Source organism: Dipodomys spectabilis, unplaced genomic scaffold, assembly GCF_019054845.1.
Source record: "Dipodomys spectabilis isolate Male_0828 unplaced genomic scaffold, ASM1905484v1 ptg000288l, whole genome shotgun sequence".
In the NCBI taxonomy this organism is placed as follows: domain Eukaryota; kingdom Metazoa; phylum Chordata; class Mammalia; order Rodentia; family Heteromyidae; genus Dipodomys; species Dipodomys spectabilis.
In genome coordinates this window covers 7,064,150-7,085,205 of record NW_024870965.1, presented here as the reverse complement: position 1 = coordinate 7,085,205, position 21,056 = coordinate 7,064,150, and the positions used below count along the sequence as shown (strand labels likewise).

Here is a 21,056-nt window from a genome sequence, read left to right as displayed (position 1 = left end):
GATTGGGGGGAGGGGGGAGGCTGGGAAGGGATGTGAAGGGTAAACCAAAGGAGGAGGCTGCAATGCTTGGTAAGAAATGTATGCATTATCCTGCCCATGTAATTGTAACCCCTCTGTACAGTATGTTCACAAATAAAATAAAATTAAATTAAAAAAAAGAGCAACCCGCCCCACGACCAAAAAAAAAAAAAAAAAAAAAGAGCAACCCAACATTCCTCTATTTGCTAGTTGTCATGCAAGAACTACTAATGAACATAATGCATGCTATGGTCATGGTATTTTAGGATGGTAGTTTTGCGGCATAAAACATAACAGATGTTTAATTTTAATACAATGAAATGTCATAGGAAATTCACTCTTGAAGGCATTATAAAATACTTAGAAGGCTATGTTAATGACATTTTATCTTTGAAAATAATGCTGGACTTAATACAAAACTCTCCATACTAAAAAACAGATTTCAAACCAACACACCTTTTTTTCAACTTCTGACCAATGACTGGGACAGGTTTCAGACATGATGCATTTCGCAGTTTTTTCAAACTATTCTTAGCTGCGAAACCATAAATTGCTGACTTCCAAGTGCCATCATGAATACACAGCCCCTGAAAACCATGGAGCACAAAGGGACATGTCTTAAGATAACACTGACTTACAAACGGCATTTTACCTGTTTGTGCACCGCACAATTCCTCATTAAATAATACGGAGGGCATCAGGAACACGCATGCACTTGGTCATGTTCACTATTCACCAATGCACAAGTGCTTTCTGCTTTCTGAGCGCACTGTGCAGCGCACACTGCCCTCTCCTGTCTCCCGTCCCACAGATAGCTCCCTGGTTGGCCTCAAGTCTGATACCCTTCTTGGCCATTTGAGTTTTCTTTTTTTTTTTTTTTTGGGGGGGGGGCAGTCGTGGGGCCTGAACTCTGGCCTGGGCGCTGTCCCTCAGCTCTTCAGCTCAAGGCTAGCGCTCTACCACTTGAGCCACAGAGCCATTTCCGGCTTTTTTCTTTTTGCTTATGTGGTGCTGAGGAATTGAACCCAGGGCCTCATGCATGCAAGGCAAGCGCTCTACCACTGAGCCACCTTCCCAGCCCGCACTTGAGTTTTCTTAACAATACTTTTATAAGACATTTAATTCACTAATGTAATTTATAATTTTCCATAGCTTGGCTATTGTGAGGAGTGCAGCAATGAACATGGATGTGCAATCTTTATGATATCCTAGTTAAAAACCCTATCTTTAAATCAGTCATCAGGCAACGCAATTACTGCATACCCTTTGTGACACTGGCTGGCTTCTAGAGTGACTAAATGGTTCAGAATCTGACTAATCTTTGCTAGCATTATGATCTGTAAGTCATACATCTTCGCAGGAAATCATGTAACATATAGGGGACTACCAATACTATGAGAGCCTACACAGAGGAAAACAGAAGAAATGAGAAAAAGAAAATCAAGTAGACAGCAAAAAGAGGGGGGAAAAAGTTCTAACAGCATCATGGAACATCAAATCCAGCATCCTATTTACCTGCAGACCTGCAGTCTGTTTGCACATAGGATCTCCCCATTTTCCCAGGGGCTAGCTGCAGATTGTGACCCTCCTACCTCTATCCCCAGAGTCGTTGGTATAACAAACACACACACCACGCCCAGCTTGCTTTTTGAGATTGCATCTCCCTAACTTCTTTGCCCAGGGCTGGTTTGGAAACCGGTTCTCCACTCTCTTCCCTTCATGTACCTGGTATTCTAGGCGCAGGACCCAATGTCAGCAATTGTTGCATAGCTTCTGTGTTAATCCGAACCCATAATCCAGCTGAACAGAATCCTTGCTCTACCCCATGTCCCATTTGTGTCTCTGTCACTGCAAGCAGCGTGCCCCTCACCGGAGGCGCCTGGAGCCAGCGCTGCGCATTTCGTGTGTTCTTTGGACTTTGGATCCTAGGTTTTACCAGCTGAGCACCTCAGATCTAAAAATACTCTAAAACAGAAAACTGGGTTCTTTTTGTTTTGGGGGAGCTTTTTGGTAGTGGTGATGGCATGGGGACAAACAGAGTCTTGCTATACATGGCCTGGGCTGGCCTCCCTGCAGCCTCCCAACACCAAAGGCGTGTAAGCGCTATACCCAGCTAAAAATCCAAAACTTTTTGAGCATTATGCCGATGCTCACAAGTTTCAGATTTCAAATTTCAAGTTACAGCTGCTCAACCTGGAAAGCCAGTGCCCATCCCAGCACCACCAAAACTGCTCCTCCCGGCCTCTCCGCTGATGGACGTGACGTTCTCAGAAACCCACAGTTTCATCAGACCCCTCCTGACACCACCTCCTCTATCCTCACCACGGGCCACGTTATCTTGCCCATCCAGCTGGCTCGACCACATTGACGGACGAATGCAGGTTAAAGAGAACAGACGTCGGAAGCCCAACCCATATTTGGGTGGCACTACTGGCAACAGAAGTTGTAGTGTTTTCCAGAATGCAACTATGTTCTCAAATAAACTGTAAATTCAGTTAAATGAGATTTACCTCAAACATTTCTTTTATGGTTAGAACAGGAACTAATTCCAAGAAAAATATACTAAGATGACAGTTTTCTTGACTAACACATCTTATTACATAGTAATGACAGAAGCTTTAGTGTTGGAATCACAGTCATTTCTAACATAGTAGGCTGTGCAATTGTTTTCAAAATACATTTTTAGTCAAAATAACTTGCTATCTTGAATTTTGAAAATTAAAAACACAGGCGAGTGGTCATACCTGTAATCCTAGCTACTCAGGAGGGCAGCCCTGACATCTAAATCCATGAGATTCTTACACGCAATTAACTACCAAAAAGTTGGAACTGGAGGCATGGCTCAAGCAGCAGAGAATGAGCAGCAAAGCTAAGCAGGAGCATGATGCCTTGTTTGTTTAAACCCAAGGTGAAACAGCAACTTCCACAAACTAAAAATAATACACATAAAATTTAATTAACCCAAATGTATTTTTTTCTTTTGGTGCTGCTACTGGGGCTTGAACTCAGGGTATGGGTGCTGTCCCTTGGCTTTTTTGCTTAAGGCTAGTAGTGCTCTACCACTGAAGCACAGTGCCATTTTCAGCTTTTTGCTATAGAAGGTAAGAATCTCACAGATTTGTCTACCCCGACTGGTCAGATCTCAGCCTCCTCAGTAGGAAGGATTACAGAAGTGAGGTACCAGTGCCTGGCGTGAAGGACAACTTTTTTTTGGTGCCAGTGCTGGGCCTTGAACTCAGGACTTGGGTGCTGTCCATGAACTTTTGACTCAAGGCTAGCACTCTACTACTTCTCACTTTGGGTGGTTAATTATGAGTCTCAAGGACTTTCCTGCCTAGACTGGATTCAAATTGGTATTTTTCAGACTTCAGCCTCCTGAGTTAGGATTATTGGTGTGAGCCACCAGCACCTTACTTTAAATCTTTTTAAGAGACATACATTACTTCTAAAAGGTTTCAGGGAGTCTTTAACTCTGATTTTGTGCATAAGAAGCAAGAAATATTTCTTTTTTTCCCATCTTCCTTTCTACTTTACCCGTTATTATTAAAATAAATCATTGCTGAAACTTAAAAGAATGGTTTTAGCATTAACTTAAAAACTGAATACTTAAACAGAAAAACTAACCTCAGGTCCTGAATTTATAGTCAGGAAACTTTCCACAGCAGTCAAAGTACCTAAAGAATACAAGAGTAGTAAAGGGCAAAATAAAATAAGACCTAATTTATTCATCAGGACAAGTGAAAAATATATTCCTACTCACCTAGCAACAACTTTTACTAAGCTAGAAAATGTACAAACAACAGTTCTATTACATTGTTATAATACACAGATTTATAACATTAAAGCCACTTTAGAGTTCTTCATAAAGTCTAACTACTAATACAGACAAAATCTTTCCAGTGTTTAAACTGACAATGCTAAGAATCTCCACAATGCAGTCTGACTCACTCTGGAAGGAGCACCACATCGTTCTCAAAATCAGATTCTGAGAGTAATTCTGATTTAAACATTCCAACGGCTTCTTACAGCAACCTACATCAAATGTTCATGAAGCCTAAAACACTCTTTATAATGGCTTATAAAATACTTAAAGCAAGTCTGTAAAATACAGTAAAGATATATAAGTAGGGCTGGGATGTGGCTGAGTGATAGGAGGTGTCTAGCATGCTCTAGGCTTTGAGTCTGAAAGAGAAAGGGAGATCAACTGTTTTTTTTTTATTTCTTTTTTTTTCTGGTCGTGGGGCCTGAACTCTGGGCCTGGGCGCTGTCCCTCAGCTCTTCAGCTCAAGGCTAGTGCTCTACCACTTGAGCCACAGCACCACTTCTGGCTTTTTCTGCTTACGTGGTGCTGAGGAATTGAACCCAGGGCCTCACACATGTGAGGCAAGCGCTCTACCACTGAGCTGCCTTCCCAGCCCATAAAAATTATTCTTTTTGGTGCTGCCATCATGGTTAACGTTCCTAAAACCCGCCGTACTGTTTGTAAGAAGTGTGGCAAGCAACAACCTCACAGAGTAACACAGTGCAGAAGGGCAAGGATTCTCTGTACGCCTAGGGAAAGCGTCGTTATGACAGGAAGCAGAGTGGCTATGGCGGTCAGACTAAGCCAATTTTCCAGAGAAAAGCTAAGACTACAAAGAAGATTGTGCTGAGACTTGAATGTGTTGAGCCCAACTGTAGATCTAAGAGAATGCTAGCTATTAAGAGATGCAAACATTTTGAACTGGGTGGAGATAAAAAGGGAAAGGTGCAAGTGATCCAGTTCTAAGCTCCAACTTTTGTTATGAAGACAATGAAATTGTGAGGTCAAATTCAAAAAATAAAAAAAAATATATTGTCTGGACATGGGGCTCACACCTGTAATCCCAGCTTCTTAGGAAGCAGTTATAAGGAGGATTGTGGTTCACAATTGTGGTTCAAGTCCAGCACAGGGGAAAAATAGTATGCCCCTATTCTCAATCAATAAGTATGGTATAATTACCTGCCATCCCAGGTAAGCAGGAGGTCACTGGTAGTATCCACGTCCAAGGCAGGACTAGGCAAAAAGTAAGTCCCTATTTGCAAAATAATCCAAAGCACAGAGTCAAGTGGAAGAGTGCTTGCTTAGCAAGTACAAGACTCTGAGATTAAAACTTGTATCTAGGGGCTGGGAAGGTGGCTCAGTGGTAGAGCGCTTGCCTTGCATGCATGAGGCCCTGGGTTCAATTCCTCAGTCCCACATAAGCAAAAAGAAAAAAGCCGGAAGTGGCGCTGTGGCACAAGTGGTAGAGCGCTAGCCTTGAGCTGAAGAGCTGAGGGACAGGACAGTGCCCAGGCCCAGAGTTCAGGCCCCATGACTGGACCCAAAAAAAAAAACCCAAAAAACTCATATCTAATTATTTAGGAACAACCCGAATAAGAAATACACAAGATTATTGTGAAGAAAACATCTAAACTTCAGATTCTATAAATTTTTTTTTTTATATTTTATTTTATTTTAATTGAGAACATACTGTACAGAGGGGTTACAATTACATGGGCAGGAAAATGCATACATTTCTTACCAAGCATTGCAGCCTCCTCCTTTGTTTACCCTTCACCTCCCTTCCCAGCCTCCCCCCTCCCTCTATAAATTTTTTTTAAAGAAATAAAGACATTTAAGATATTCCTGTAGCCGGGCACCAGTGGCTCAGGCCTGTAATCCTAGCTACTCAGGAGGCTGAGACCTGAGGATCGAGGTTCAAAGCCAGACCAGCAGGAAAGTCCGTGAGACACTTATCTCTAATAAACCACTGGAAAACTGGAAGTAGTGCTGTGGCTCAAGCGGTAGAGGGCTTGCCTTGAGCTGAAGAGCACAGAGACAGCGCCCAAGCCCAGAGTTCAAGCCCCATGACAAAAAAAAAAAAAAAAAGATATTCATGTAGCCAGGGTTCTGGTGTCATCCTAGCTACTCAGGAGGCTGAGATCTGAGGATTGTGGTTCAAAGCCAGACAGGCAGGAAAGTCCATGAGACTCTTTTTTTAATTTTTAATTTTTATTTTTTGGGTCCGGTCAAGGGGCCTGAACTCTGGGCCTGGGCACTGTCCCTCAGCTCTTCAGCTCAAGGCTAGCGCTCTTCCACTTGAGACACAGCGCCACTTTCCGGCTTTTTTTTCTTTTTGCTTATGCGGTGCTGAGGAATCGAACCCAGGGCCTCATGCATGCAAGGCAAGCGCTCTACCACTGAGCCACATTCCCAGCCCGTCTGTGAGACTCTTATCTTCAATTAACCACCAGAAAACCAGAAATGGAGCTGTGGCTCAAGTGGTAGAGTGCTAGTCTTGGGCTGAAGAGCTGAGGGACAGTGCCCAGGCCCAGAATTCAAGCCCCATGACTGACAAAAAAAAAAAAAAAAGATATTCATGCATATACTTCATCATTAAATGGTCATTGCTGTTGCTTTGAAACTTATTTGTGAGAATCCCTAAAATTCTGAAATCAGCAAAGGTGTGAATTCTAACTTTCAAATACTTTGTTACTACTCTTCACTTCGATTCTGACAGGTAGCTTCCTTCATGCCTGACCCAGACACAGTCTCTTAAAATGACAATGGATATTCAGTTAAATTTTCTATAGCATTTTGTTTTTGCTTCTAATTTCACAAGAAGACTGACTCATAGCTTTTTCAGGCATGTGCTAACTCCTTTGGCCTCTGGCTTCACAGTTAACTTTAACTGGAACACTTTTTTTTTTTTTTGGGTCCGGTCGTGCGGCCTGAACTCTGGGCCTGGGCGCTGTCCCTCAGCTCTTCAGCTCAAGGCTAGCGCTCTACCACTGAGCCACCTTCCCAGCCCAACTGGAACAGTTTCTATAGCTTTAGGATAGTTTCTGCGGCACTGGAATTCTGTCTCAGCTGTTTCTAAATGGACGCTTTAAAAATATGCATGATGCTGGGCGCTGGTAGCTCACACCTATAAGCCTAGCTGCTCAGGAGGCCAAGATCTGAGGATCATGGTTCAAAGCCAGCCCAGGCAGGAAAGTCCATGAGTCTCTTATCTCCAATTAACCACCAGAAAACCGGAAGTGGCACTTTGGCTCAAATGGTAAAGTGCTCGCCTTGAGCTGAAGAGCTGAGGAACAGCACCCAGGCCCAGAGTTCAAGCCTCATGACAGACAAAAAACAAAAAAGCACGACATGAGAAAATTCTAGTTTTACTATATTACTTTCTGCATTTTCAAATAACTATCTCCAATTTGTAAGAAGGATTAAAGATGTGCAAATTCCATGTTAATAACTTTAGTAGTTAAAACTTTAAAACGAAGCCAGCTCTAGTGGCCACACCTGTAATCCTAGCTACTCAGTAGGCTGAGACCTGAGGTTCATAGTTCAAAGCCAGGCCAGGCAGAAAAATTCCCATGAGACGTTTATCTCCAATTAGCCACCAGAAAACCAGAAGTGGCACTGTGGCTCAAAGTGGTAGAGCGCTAGCCTTGATTGAAAAAGCTCAGGGACAGAGCCCAGGCCCAAACCCCATGACAAGAAAACCCAAAAAACAAGAAAAAACCCCAAAAAACCCTTTAAACATTTTTTTTCTTTTTCTCGTGCTGAGGATGGAACCCAGAGCTTTGCACACAGTGGGCAAGTCTCTTCAGCTGAGCTGTGTTTCCAACGCAGCCCTTCAATTACAACAAAGAGTGTTAGTTCCTAAACAAAGCTTGAATTTATAATGATTTCTAAGGGTTTTTTTGTTTTTGTTTTTTGTTTTTGTCGGTCGTGGGGCTTGAACTCTGGGCCTGGGCGCTGTCCTTGTGCTCTTCAGCTCAAGGCAAGCGCTCTACCGCTTGAGCCACAGCACCACTTCCAGATTTTTAAGGGTTTTTATGGACAAATTTACAACTGTAACTATAAATAAATTGGGACAAAGAATTTCTTATTGTAGAACACTTACGCTACTATCAATTTTATTAAAAAGAGTAGATACATTAAAAACAAAGCATGGTTTTAATATTGCCCATTTGTAGCTGTTTTCTTTCCCAATTAGTTTTAGTTCATCAAAATTACAAACATAAGGGTCTTCTATTGTTAAATTCAAGTACTGCTGATTAATAATTACCGTTCATTTTATTTCTGGTATATATTACTCCCAGATCTGCAGGAATGGAGTCAAAGCCAGTGCTTCCAATGATATAAACCCCTTTTTCTGCAGCTTTCTCATGATACTTCCAATACATTAGTTCCAGAAACTAAAAAATTCAGGACAAGAATCTGAATCAGTGTTTATTAAAAAAACACCTACATCAATATTAAATGATTCATCTTTAAAAACAAAGCCATCAAACTGCAAGCACCAGGACCAGAGGTATGGCTCACTGTAGAGTCAAACTTGAGGCCCTGAGTTCAATCAGCCGCACTGCCAAACTGAAATCACTCATCAGTATGGCTCGGCGACAAAATATTAACTTGAAATGCTAGAACATTTTCTTGTATATTCCTTAAATACCGGCTGTACGTAGCTGTGTGCCAGGTGCTATGGGCCATATGCTCATCTAACTTAATGATTCTATTAATTTTTCAGAATAAAAATACCTTAAAGAAAGTAGTAAATATAGAAAAAACAGAAAAAAAATGGAAAAAAAGAAAAGAAAATCATCCCAGACTACATTAATCCACATGACACAGACAGGAGATGACAGAGGCAGGAATCATGCCTGCTTAAATTCCTTTTCTGTTTCTAAGATGATTGCTTTTATTTTGCAGTGCTAGGGGCTGAAAGCCAGGGCCTCATGCTTGTTAGGAAAAGTGTTCTACCAGAGCTATACTACCAGATAAAAACTATTTTCTAGAACAGTTTTAGATATATAGAAAAACGGAATGGTAGAGTTACCATGTATCTGAAATGCAGTTTTTCTATTGCTAGCATTGTTCACACATCACTAACAAAACCATGTGTAGCTCAGGCTCTCTTACTTGCTAGCTAGTGTCCTTGCACTAATCCCAGATCCCAAACCAGAAGCCGTGTTAGGTTTAGTTGCCATGACTCCTCAGGCACATCTTGGCTCTGACAGATGCCTATGCTTCCCTTAGTTTTGATGATCTGAATTGTTTGGAGGAACACTATTTTGTGGCACAGACATCTACTGGCACTTTTGTCATGTTGGGGTTATGGGTCTCGGGAGGACATCGGCAGGGTGAGGGTGAGATGCTGCTCTTAGCGCCTATCAAGGTTATACCCTATCAAAAAGACTTGTTGGCAACACTGACCTTGGACACCTAACTCTTTTAGTCTTTCTGGAGGCAGAGAGCTACCAATCTATCTCTTGTCATCGTTGTACTCATTTTTTACTTGGGCTGCATTTCTATTAGTGACTTATTAAAAGTTCTTTATATTCTGGACCTTCATTGGGGCTTAGAGACGAATTATTTGATTTGGGTGTTTTTCTTGTAGGACTAGAGAGATGGAAGCCAGGGCCTCATGTCTACCAGGCAAATGCTCTGCCACCGAGTTACAACCCAGACATAGTAGGTCTTGATATTACTATTATGCTTGCTTATTAAGATAACTTAGAAGCTTTTCACCATTTTCTATGGTCTGGGTTATTCTAAGTAACACAGACAATTGTTTTTGTTTAAGTCATGTTTTTCCCCTCTTCTTGAACTAGTTTTGGAAATTGACACTTTTCTGGTATATCTCAACATACATCAACACCTGATAATCTCTGCATGTATATTGCATTGAAATATTGATAACAATACTCAGTAGAGGCTATAAGCATCCAGACATTTTAAAGGGATGGTATAGCTTAGTGTTCGCTAACACATGTTCATCTGTGTACTAGGTATGTGACGCTGAGAAAGCTTTAATTTCCTCATCTACGAAATAGAGAAGGCAGGTAGGTGAGGGGAACTACTTCCCGGGGAGGATTGAAAATGTTAGGTAGTTAACTGCTTAGTGTCGTGTAGTACATTTGGCAGGCATTATCCAATATGAACACTTTATTACTTCATTTATAATATTTTATTTTATTGGTGCTGGGGGTTGAACTCAAGGCTGTGTGCATTCTAAGCACATACTCTACCACTGAGCTATACCCCCAGCTCTTCACTGAGATGTTTTAGGCTTAGCAGGGCACAGGTGGCTCATTCCTGTAATCCTAGCTACTCTGGAGGCTGAGAATCACAATTCAAAGCCAGCCTAGGGAGGAAAATCTGCAATACTCTTTTTTTTTTTTTTTTAATTTTTTTTGGGGTCCGGTCGTGGAGCCTGAACTCTGGGCCTGGGCGCTGTCCCTCAGCTCTTCAGCTCAAGGCTAGCACTCTACCACTTGAGCCACAGCGCCACTTCCGGCTTTTTTCTTTTTGCTTATGTGGTGCTGAGGAATCGAACCCAGGGCCTCAGGCATGCAAGGCAAGCACTCTACCACTGAGCCACCTTCCTAGCCCCTGCAATACTCTTATCTCCCACTAACTATCCAAAGAAAAAACAAAAACAAAAAACAAAACTGGAAGTGGAACTTCAGGTGGTAGAGCACTAATCTTGAACAAAACAGCCCAGAGATGGCGCTGAGGCCTTGGGCTCAGGCCCCAAGCCCCAGGACTGACACACATACACACACACAAATTTTTAGGTTCAGGTGATTTCACATTTTTTTTTTTCTATGAGTTGTAAAGACTACTGATTTTAAAAAGAAAATTCATAATGAAAAAGTTTAAAATAATTCTGAAAATGACCCACAGCATACTAATTTAGCTCATAGCATTCAGCAACTATCAAACTCCACAAACTCCTCAAATGCTAGAAAGGAATCTTCAACCTGTGCCTAAATATTGCACTAAAAATGTCCATCCCATTAGGCAGAAACCTGCCTAATGTGACTGTCTTCTTCTGCTTCACATACCTGAGGTTCCCCGGAGATGTCAATGCAGCTGGTTCTATTTTCAATACATGCTTTTACTACAGGTTCGCCAAAAAATCGATACTAGGGAAATAAGAGAAAACCAGCAGGTTACTCTTTCTCTTTAAGCTTACGTGAATCATCACTTAATCTTGGAAGTATACGCTGGTTATCAAGAAACAATGTTAATAAAGTAGCCTAACAATAAGCTGAGGATGTGACAGACCTGCACTGTGCCTCCTCCTTACTGTAAATGAGTAAGCACAAGTGAATTTCAGAGGAATGCACACCCACAGTTAATGGAAAACAAAATAGGAAGTTTATACAAGTAATTCACTTGGGATGAATTTTCAAAAATAAAGATTTTCCAGGAAAAAAAGGGAAAATACAAATAAAGGCAACAGTGTACAACAAGACATAGGAAAACACAAGGTGGCTGAGCAGAAATTAGCAAGAGATAGGTCTAGAAGAAAATACAGAGGCCAGGCCATAAAGGACCAGAAGTGCTATGTTGCCAGTCTAAATGTTACGTTTCAGGAGGTTGATGGGACTTGGTTTTAATGATCAAGAAACTGCCTTGAAGCCAGGTGCCAGGGGCTCATGCCTGTAATCCTAGCTACTCAGAAGGCTGAGATCTGAGGAGTGTGGTTCAAAGCCAACCCTGGCAGGAAAGTCCATGAGACTTTTTTTTTTTGGGTCCGGTCGTGGGGCCTGAACTCTGGGCCTGGGCGCTGTCCCTCAGCTCTTCAGCTCAAGGCTAGCGCTCTACCACTTGAGCCACAGAGCCACTTCCGGCTTTTTCCTTTTGCTTATGTGGTGCTGAGGAATCGAACCCAGGGCCTCATGCATGCAAGGCAAGCACTCTACCACTGAGCCACCTTCCCAGCCCCAGTCCGTGAGCTCTTATCTCCAATAAACCACCAGAAAACCAGAAGTGGCACTGTGGCTCAAGTGGTAGAGCACTTGCCTTGAGCTGAAGAGCTCAGGGAGAGCACCCAGGATCAGAGTTCAAGCCCTATGACCAACAACAACAACAAAATAACTAGACGGGGCTGGGAAGGTGGCTCAGTGGTAGAGCGCTCGCCTTGAGCTGAAGAGCTGAGGGACAGCACCCAGGCCCAGAGTTCAGGCCCCACGACAGGACCCAAAAAAAAAAAATTATAAAAAACAACAACAAAAAAAAACCCCAAAAAACTAGACATTTGTAAAGTGAGGTGGAAAGACTGTGTGAGAGTGTGAGAGTTTAATATTAATATAGTGTTTTTTGAAGCAATGCAAGCCATAGAACGGTGAAATTGTACATTTCTCATCTTGATATGTCATGCATATTGACATGATCAAATAAAAACTGGTACCTAGGTATACATTTTTTTGACAGGCTTGAACTTTACTAGATTACTAGGGATAGGACATTTTAAACCTGACAGAGTATAGGATTTAAACCAGAGATATATCATTCTGCCTACAGAATTAGGAGACAAAACTGGAGGCACAGGTTAGAACATGCTAAGGATACACTAAGAAGGCTCATTTGTAACCCTAGCTACTTGGGATGGGAGAATGGCAACTCACCACCAGCCTGGGACTGCTGGGTCTGGTGGCAGGCACCTGTCATCCTATCTAAAATGGGAAGGGCCATGGTGCCAGGCCAGCCGTTCAGAAAATCACATGACTCCATCTCAGTGGAAGAAGCTGGATATGGTAGTGTGTGCCTGCCACCCTAGCTATGGTAGGAAGCAAAAAAAAATAGGAGGATTATGGTCTAGGAACATACCTGGGCAGAAGCAAGACCAGATCTCAAAAATAACAATTACAAAAAAGAGTTGGAAGGGGCTGGGAAGGTGGCTCAGTGGTAGAGTGTTTTCCTAGCATGCATGAAGCCCTGGGTTCGATTCCTCAGTACTACATAAACAGAAAAAGCCAGAAGTGGTACAGTGGCTCAAGTGGTAGAGTGCTAGCCTTCAGCAAAAGAAGCTCAAGGACAGTGCCCAGGCCCTGAGTTCAAAGCTGCAGGACTGGCAAAAAAAAAAAAAAAGTGTAGGAAGTATAGTTCAGGGGTTCATCATCTGCCCAACAAGTACAAAAATCTTAAATTCAAATACTAGTATTTCCAAACAACAATAAAAACAAAGGCAAAAATGATCTGGTATGATGGCACATACCTGTAAGCCCAGCTTCTCAGGAGGAAGAAATAGGATCACAATTCAAATTCAAAGATAGTTTGGGCAAAAAGCGAGATGAACACTCCCCTTACCTCAACCAACAAGCCAGGTGCAGTGCTTTACATTTGTAATCTCAGCTGTGGAGAGGTAGGAAGATCAAAGTCTGAGGTTGACCACATGCAAAAATATGAGATCTATCTCAAAAAGAAGCTATGATTACAAGGGCTTGGGCATGGCTCAAATGGTAGAATACTTGTCTAGTAAACACAAGGCCTAGAAGTACTCCCAAATAGCAGTACTGCCAAAAAAGATAAAAAGCAAAAATTATTACATTTTCTGCTTACCAGGGCTGGGCATGGAGACTAAAAGGTAGTGGTATTGTTAACAAAATTTTAAGAAAAGAAGAGAAGATTTGAAGAGGTTAAGTTTAATTTTGGACAGAGTAGATATTCTAAACGTGTATATTAGATCTCCCAAATAATTTGTTGCTCAGACTAAAATAAATTACTATCTAGTAGGTAATAAATTGCAAAGCAACATGTCCAACCTTGGTGAAAGTCAAGGTAAAAAGCCTTCCATTACTGAGCTGCTGTTCACACCCAACTGTTGGCTCTCACCCCCTAGGATACACTCCTTCTACCCCAAACCTACCTGGCTAACTCCCATTCCTCCAGACTCAGCCAGTGATCCCCAACCCTTCCATCAGTTTGTCTACTAATACCAACAAACTACAGGAAAGCTTTCAAGGGCTTTGCAACATAATAGTGGCTCCTTAAGGAGACAGCAAGCAAGTTCCTGCTTGCCACAGTCCTGCCATCCCTTACAATGTGCTGTTATACTCTGTCCACTCTATACTGCGTCAGCTGAGGTTAAGACTCCTACAAACTTATTCCTACTTTACTATCCAGTTACTTTTGTCTTCACTCGGTATGCTGGGGGTGTATGTGATAAGTGGAGAGAGTCAGAGTACATTTCTGTCCTGAGAAGTCATTTAGCTTAGAGCTCAGAACTGCAATCACAAGAACTGAACACATGGCTGATCAAGGGACAAGAGCATCAGTCTTCAGCAAAAAAGCCAAGCAAGAGGCAAGGCCCTGAGTTCAAGCTCCAGTACCAATGCGTGCGCGCGCGTACATGTACACACACACACACACACACACACACACACACACACACACATTCTGATCTCAATGCTCTGTGTTCTAACCCTGTGGCTCTCAGGTAGGTGTACCTCCCCTGATGGTATATAAAATTAACCACTGAATGTGGCAGTTTGTGAGTGTTTTTATCTATGCTAATCTTTATAAGAAGCATGTTTTTTCCAGTTAATAATATGGACTGGCTAAAGCACATCGCTGGGCAATGTCAGATGGTCAAGCATTGAGCAGAGGATATGGTGAGGGGGTGAAGGAAAGTTCCACAGCACAGGAGTGGCCACAGAGACAGTCTCAGTCTTTGTCACATTCAGAATGGTGCTACCTAACGCTTATTTACACTTGCCTAACAGAGGAGTTACCAAGGCCTTGGGTATTTATTGGAGAAGGATAAAAAGATCCAGTAGAGACCCCTTGAGCCTATAATCACAGCTTCAGGCTAGGGTCTGAGAGCTGTAAGATTTTGAGGTTTAGGGCCAGCCCAAGTTAGAAAAGTTCATAAGACTCAAATTTCCAAAATAACTAGCTTCCAGGCCTACCTGGAAGCATGGCTAAAGTAGTAGAGCTCTAAGGAGAGCCCCAGATCAACTCCCAGTACTGCCTGCCCACTCCCCTCAAGAAAAGACCCAATGGGTCAGATGAAGCAGGTAGACAGAAGGAGACTACAGGAAGAGACCAGAAACAAGAAAAGAGCAAGTGACTGGATGGATACTGATAGGTTCAAAAGAGATTGGGTCTGAGCCACGGGACCTGGAAGAGTATTTGTGAAGAGTTAGTTCAAATAACCAGTGTTAGGGTTTTCCGGAGTACTAAGGTCAGCAAACAAAGCGCCAACCATTCATGACTGAAGATGTATGTTACAGTGACTATAGCACAGACCTAATGGATGGAATCTAAGTTGAGAATGAGGTAACTCTCATTAAACATTGTAAATGTTTATTGAATAATACAAAAAAATCTTTTCAGTTTTAGAAGTGTTAACATTTCAGATGCTTAGTTTTTGAACATCTTTCCAACTGTGATGGTTTCTTCTCATCAGTAAACAGATATCACCCTGTTACAGTCCACAAGTCCAGTGCGAGTCATTCCTGGTGTATCTTTCATATCTGGTACCAGAGCAAAAACTAATCTTTCAAAAAAAATACACTTTAAACACCACCACTTCTCTCATTTTCCCCCTGGAGTGGCAAGAACAACATCTTGCTACAGCTCAAGCTAGTCACTCCTCTGAGACACGCCTGCCTCAGCTGAGATCGGGGTGCACCAGCTCACCCAGCTCATCCTCTGCATCTTGCCACTTCTTCTGCTACTATCCTGGTGCTCTATTTGCCTGGAATATGCCACCACTAGCCTTATTATCTATTTTAGTTCTTAGTAGCCAAAGAACTTAAAAAAAATTCTATCAGATCACGCCCTTGCTTTCAACTACTCAATGATCCTTGGTCACATGTAAAAGAAAATCCCAACCCTGACTGTAACCTAAAAGACCCTATGCAGCTACCTCCTGGACACCGTCTATCTACCTTCCAGCTCTCGGCCTTGTTTCTAGGCCCACCACATCCCTTGCTCTCATCCCTGTCTTGCCAAGTACATCTTCCTCCTGGGACCATCATGCTCACTCCCCGGGCACAGGCATCACACCTCAGGCAATCACTCCATTCCTATCTCTGCTCAGGTACTGACTCCAGAGACTTTCTTGACTTCCAGCAGAGAGACTTACGGGCCCATCTGTCTCTCCTTGCTTTGTCTCACTTTTCCTCAAAGCACTTATCACCTGATAGTATTACAATCTTATTTTTCTGTCTGCCTCCAAAGAATATAAATCCCAAAAGATTTCCTGTTTTGCTCACCACAGTGCACATTTGCCTAGCATAGGTGCATTTCACACAGAGTAACCATTCAGTAAGTATTTACTGAATATACAAAGAATCCTTTTTTCAAGTTTCTACCTTTGGTATGTTATTTACATTTGTGTATGTGTAAGTCTTGGGGCTTGACTCAGAGTCTAGGTATTGTCCCTGAGCTTTTTTTGTGCTCAAGGCTAGTGCCCTATCACTCTGGGCTTTCTTGTGATAAATTAGAGATAAGAGGCTCACAGACTTTGCTGAGTGGGCGGCTTTGAACCATGATTCTCAGATCTTAGTCTCCTGAGTAGCTATGATAAGATTATAGGTTGAGCTGTTATTTACATTTGTATAATACAAGAATATAAGATGGGGGCTGGGAAGGTGGCTCAGTGGTAGAACGCTTGCCTTGCATGCATGAGGCCCTGGGTTCGATTCCTCAGCACCACATTAGCAAAAAGAAAAAAGCCGGAAGTAGCGCTGTGAGCTGAAGAGCTGAGGGACAGCGCCCAGGCCCAGAGTTCAGGCCCCATGACCCGACCCAAGGAAAAAAAAAATATAAGATGGGTGTGGGTGGTTCTTGCCTGTAATCCTGGCTACTCAGGAGGCTGAGATCTGAAGGTTGTGAGTCAAAGATGGCCCAGGCAGAAAAGTCCCTGTGGGACTCTTATCTCCAATTAACCATTCAAAAATTGGAAGTGGTGGGTCTAGGCATGTGGCTTAGTGGTAGAGAAGCCCTCGGTTCAATTCCTTAGTACCACATACACAGAAAAAGGCAGAAGTGGCGCTGTGGTTCAAGTGGTAGAGTGCTAGCCTTGAGCAGTGAGAAGCTCAGGGACAGTGCCCAAGCCCTGAGTTCAAGCCCCACAACCAAAAAAAAAAAAAAATCTTCACAGCTCTTGATTCCCTAAATAGTGTCATAAGAGCTTGCCAAGCCTCTCTCGGGAAGAACTGTCCATATGGGATCAACCAGTCTTCTGCCCGCTGCCCTATGCTCCTCTGGGGGATAAAATGTCAGCTTCTGCTCGAAGTGGATTGCGTGTTTTGATACAAAGAAGGGTCGGTTACTTACAGGTCCTACGCAGTTGAGGACAAGTGTTGTCTGTTTAGCCATTTCATCAAGTGAGGCTGAATTATTGATGTCACAAACTATTATTCCAACTTCAGATGGTAGTGTCGGTCTTCCTAAGATAAAATACAAGTCACTTAAAGCAAACCTGAGTACAATATTACATTTTCCAGATCTTCTTTTCATAGCAATCAGTAATATCAAAATTACTCTCAATCAACAAATATAAAAAGGTATGGCTATGAGGAAAGTGGAGTTGATACTAGGGGTTCTAAATATTAAAAAAGCAACATAGAAATAGCCCTGCAATATGACAATCTTACAATCTAATTTAGACACCAAGTAAGTGTTTTGTCTTTACGTCCTGTCCACTAAGAAATTTCTATTATAAAAGCAGTTTCTCACCAGCTAGTGAACAATTGCAAATTGGGTGGGGTGGGGTGTGTGTGTGTGTGAAAGGAAATTGTTAAAACTTCCGTAAGAAGACTCCAAAGTGAATCCACTTTCAAGTAGTAAACTCTAAAAAATCACTGAGGTACACAAGGAAATAACTAGAACCGACCGACCACAGCAATGCAGGTTCTACATGTGAAGGTAGATGTTGCACCATTACTAGTTTGAGGGAATATAAATGGCAGATAGCTGGGCCATACCTGTATGGACCAGTTGAGCAGGAAAAAGAAATGTAAACAAGTATTTTGTCAATAATGTCTTTTACAAAAATAAAAGTAACAGAGCTCAAGGTTCTATGTACTGGCAGAGGTAGCAGTAAGAGTTGTAAGAAAGTCTAGCCTGCCTGCTATCTTTATACTAACACAAACCAAAGACTTCACAGTTCCTCTCTAAGCAGGGACTTCTGTAGTACTTTAAGATTAAGCAGGAGTGTACAATGTCCAAGACTCTAACAGGGTGATTTTTAAGTTCAATGTCCAAGCCAGACATATAGGCAAAAAAAAAAAAATTCTACAAGCAAAAACTAAAAACAACAACAACAAAAAAAAAAAAACACAAGAGGAATGGAATTGTGGCTAGTTGAGTGTTTAACATACAGAGACCCAGCTGGGCACCTGTGGGTCACACCTGTAATCCTAGCTACTCATAGGAGGTTGAGATCTGAGGACTGGATTCAAAGCTGGCCCAGGCAGGAAAGTTCATGAGACTCTATTTCCAAGTAAGCACACACAAAAAAGCTGGAAGTGGAGATGTGGCTCAAGAGTGCTAGCTTTGAGCAAAATTGCTCTGGGACAGTGCCCAGGCCCTGAGTTCAAGGCCCAGTACTTGTACAAAACAAAACAAAACCATATGGAGACTCTGAGTTCAACCCCCAGCATTAAAATAAAAATCAAGCAGAGAAATCCTGTGTTTAAAGCTCTAAGGCTTCCTCTCTTCCTCAAACACAAGGCAAGGCACCAAAGCACATGGGCAGGCCACATGGTCCCTGGAGACTAAGGTGCAGGCAGAAGGAATCACCAAGTGTTGGACTATCTCATAGAAGAGTCTGCATTCTGAGGATGAAGGCGTTTTAAAATGTTTTCTTTCTGGAATTTTGAGGTGGAACAAAGCCTGATGTGTGAGCACCACACACTCTGGAGGTACAGGGACATGAACTGGAGGGCTGGGGGGCAGAGATCTGAAGGAGTCGGGCTGTGGGGGGGGGCAGGAAGGTGAGGACTGCTGGGGGGCAGGGTGTAGGCTGGCAAAGAGCTGGGGCACAGAGACTGGAGGGCTAGGGGGGTAGGGCCAAGGGGAAAGCCAAGACTAGGGGACAGGGGTACAGGAAGGGGAGACCAGGCTGAGGGGCACAGGTCCTGGGTTAACAGGTCTGGAGGTGGCTGGGCTCCTAGGGCAGGGGACAGGCCTGGGGCATGGGGTGGTGGTAGGGGAGCAGGTCTGGAGCACGGTGGGGGGGGGTACGACAGGTCTGGGGTGCAGGGCCGGGGTAGCAGGGCTGGGTGGGGACAGGTCTGGGGCACAGTGCGGGGGGAGGGTGTCAGGTCTGGGGCCCAGGGCTGGGGTGGTGGGGGGGGTGCCAAGCCTGGGGCGCAGGGCCGAGGGGGGGGGGCAGGGGGGAAATCAGGTCTGGGGCCGGAGCGGGGGTCAGGCCTGGGGCGCAGGGCCGGGGTGGCGGGGTGGGGGTGAGGTCGAGGTCAGGTCTGAGGCGCAGTGGGGGGGAGGGTTGGGGTCGAGGTCAGGCCTGGGACACAGGGCTGGGGTGGTGGGGTGTCAAGGTCAGGCCTGAGGCGCAGGGCTGGGGTGGCGGGGTCAGGGGTCGAGGTCAGGCCTGGGGCGCAGGGCCGGGGGGCGGGGTCGAGGTCAGGCCTGGGGCGCAGGGCCAGGGTGGCGGGGTCGGGGGTCGAGGTCAGGCCTGGGGCGCAGGCCGGGGGTGGCGGGGGTCGGGGGTCGAGGTCAGGCCTGGGTGCAGGGCCGGGGTGACGGGGGGCCCGGGGGGGGGGGATCGAGGTCAGGCCTGGGCGCAGGGCCAGGGTGGCGGGGTGGGGGGTGGGGTCGAGGTCAGGCCTGGGCGCAGGGCCAGGGTGGCAGGGTCGGGGGTCGAGGTCAGGCCTGGGCGCAGGGCCAGGGTGGCGGGGTCGGGGGTCGAGGTCAGGCCTGGGGCGCAGGCCCGGGGTGGCGGGGGGGGGGGGGGTCGAGGTCAGGCCTGGGCGCAGGCCCGGGGTGGCGGGGTCGGGGGTCGAGGTCAGGCCTGGGGCGCAGGCCCGGGGTGGCGGGGTCGGGGGTCGAGGTCAGGCCTGGGGCGCAGGCCCGGGGTGGCGGGGTCGGGGGTCGAGGTCAGGCCTGGGGCGCAGGCCCGGGGTGGCGGGGTCGGGGGTCGAGGTCAGGCCTGGGGCGCAGGCCCGGGGTGGCGGGGCTCGCGGGGCCGAGCGCGCCCCGGGCCGGCCGCCGCTCTGGCGGTTACCGAGCTTGAGCGCCGCCCTCTCCAGCACTCGCAGCAGCTTCTCCCGGGAGCGGCCCGCCACGGCCCAGGGCAGGCGGAAGCCCCGCTCCGGGGCCGCCTGCTCCCGGGCCACCTCCTCGGTCACGAACTGGCCGGTGAAGCCAGAGGCGCCGAACACCACCAGCTGGAAAGGCCTCTTCTCCATCGCCATGACGCGTCCACAGCGAGCCGAGGCCCGGGGCGGGCTGAGTCCACCGCGCCTGCGCCTCAGGCGACCCGCGTACCGGGCGCAGCAACCGCCGCCGTCGTGGCCGCCGCAGCCTGCGCCGCCGCCGCTGCCGCCGCCGCGCCCCGCTCCCTCCCTCGGCGCGCGCCGCCGCGCAGAGGCCACGCCCCCGGCCACGCCCACCGCTCCTCGCGCTCCGCCGCGCCGCGCTCCCCTCCCTTGGCGCGCGCCACCGCGCAGAAGCCACGCCCCGGCCACGCCCACCTCGCCTCGCGCTCCGAATGCGGCTGCGCCTGCGCCCGCGCCGCTGCGCCTGGCGCCTCTCAGCCCGGCGGCGGCGGCGGCTCCGTCTGCGCAGTCCGCCGCGCTCCGGCCGCCAGGCCCCGGTCGTCAGGGTGGCAGCCGGTGGTTCTCGCCCCCACAGGCGTGGCGCAAAGGTGGATCTGAGGGGCGCCCGCGCCCGCCCGTGGTCCCCAGGAGGCCGGGGCGGCGGAGGCTCACGGGCAGCTCTGCCGGTCCGCCCCGCGCCCTCGCCCACGGGCTCTGGTACCTGGTCCGGCAGCGGTGCCGGGCAGCCTGGACGGCCGTGCGTGAGGCGGCCGCTGGGACCCGGGACCGCAGGACCCCGGGACGAAGCCCGCCGAGAACGCGCGGCGTCCGCGGAGGTGAGCTGCGGGGAGCGGCGGGGCCGGGCACCGGGCGCGGCAGGGCACCAGGCGGGACCCGGCACCGGGCGGGACAGGGCACCGGGCGGGACAGGGCACCGGGCGGGACCCGGCACCGGGCGGGACAGGGCACCGGGCGGGACAGGGCACCGGGCGCGGCATGGCACCGGGCGG

The 21,056-nt window shown here is 46.4% G+C and overlaps 1 protein-coding gene and 1 pseudogene across 1 annotated transcript in view; one reads left to right on the top strand and one right to left on the bottom strand.

Moving 5' to 3' along the window:
* Positions 1-20,347, bottom strand: part of Sccpdh (saccharopine dehydrogenase (putative)) — a 30,387-nt gene extending 10,040 nt beyond the window's left edge. Inside the window, exons 1-6 of the mRNA XM_042701243.1 lie at positions 20,013-20,347; positions 17,102-17,214; positions 10,873-10,953; positions 8,091-8,220; positions 3,643-3,692; positions 475-605 (exon numbers count right to left, since the gene is read on the bottom strand). Coding sequence (XP_042557177.1) covers positions 475-605; positions 3,643-3,692; positions 8,091-8,220; positions 10,873-10,953; positions 17,102-17,214; positions 20,013-20,202 — 695 coding nt within the window. The 5' untranslated portion in view covers positions 20,203-20,347. The remainder of the gene's footprint in view (positions 1-474; positions 606-3,642; positions 3,693-8,090; positions 8,221-10,872; positions 10,954-17,101; positions 17,215-20,012) is intronic.
* Positions 4,465-4,811, top strand: LOC122126754 (annotated as a pseudogene).
* Positions 20,348-21,056: the final 709 nt, after the last annotated feature.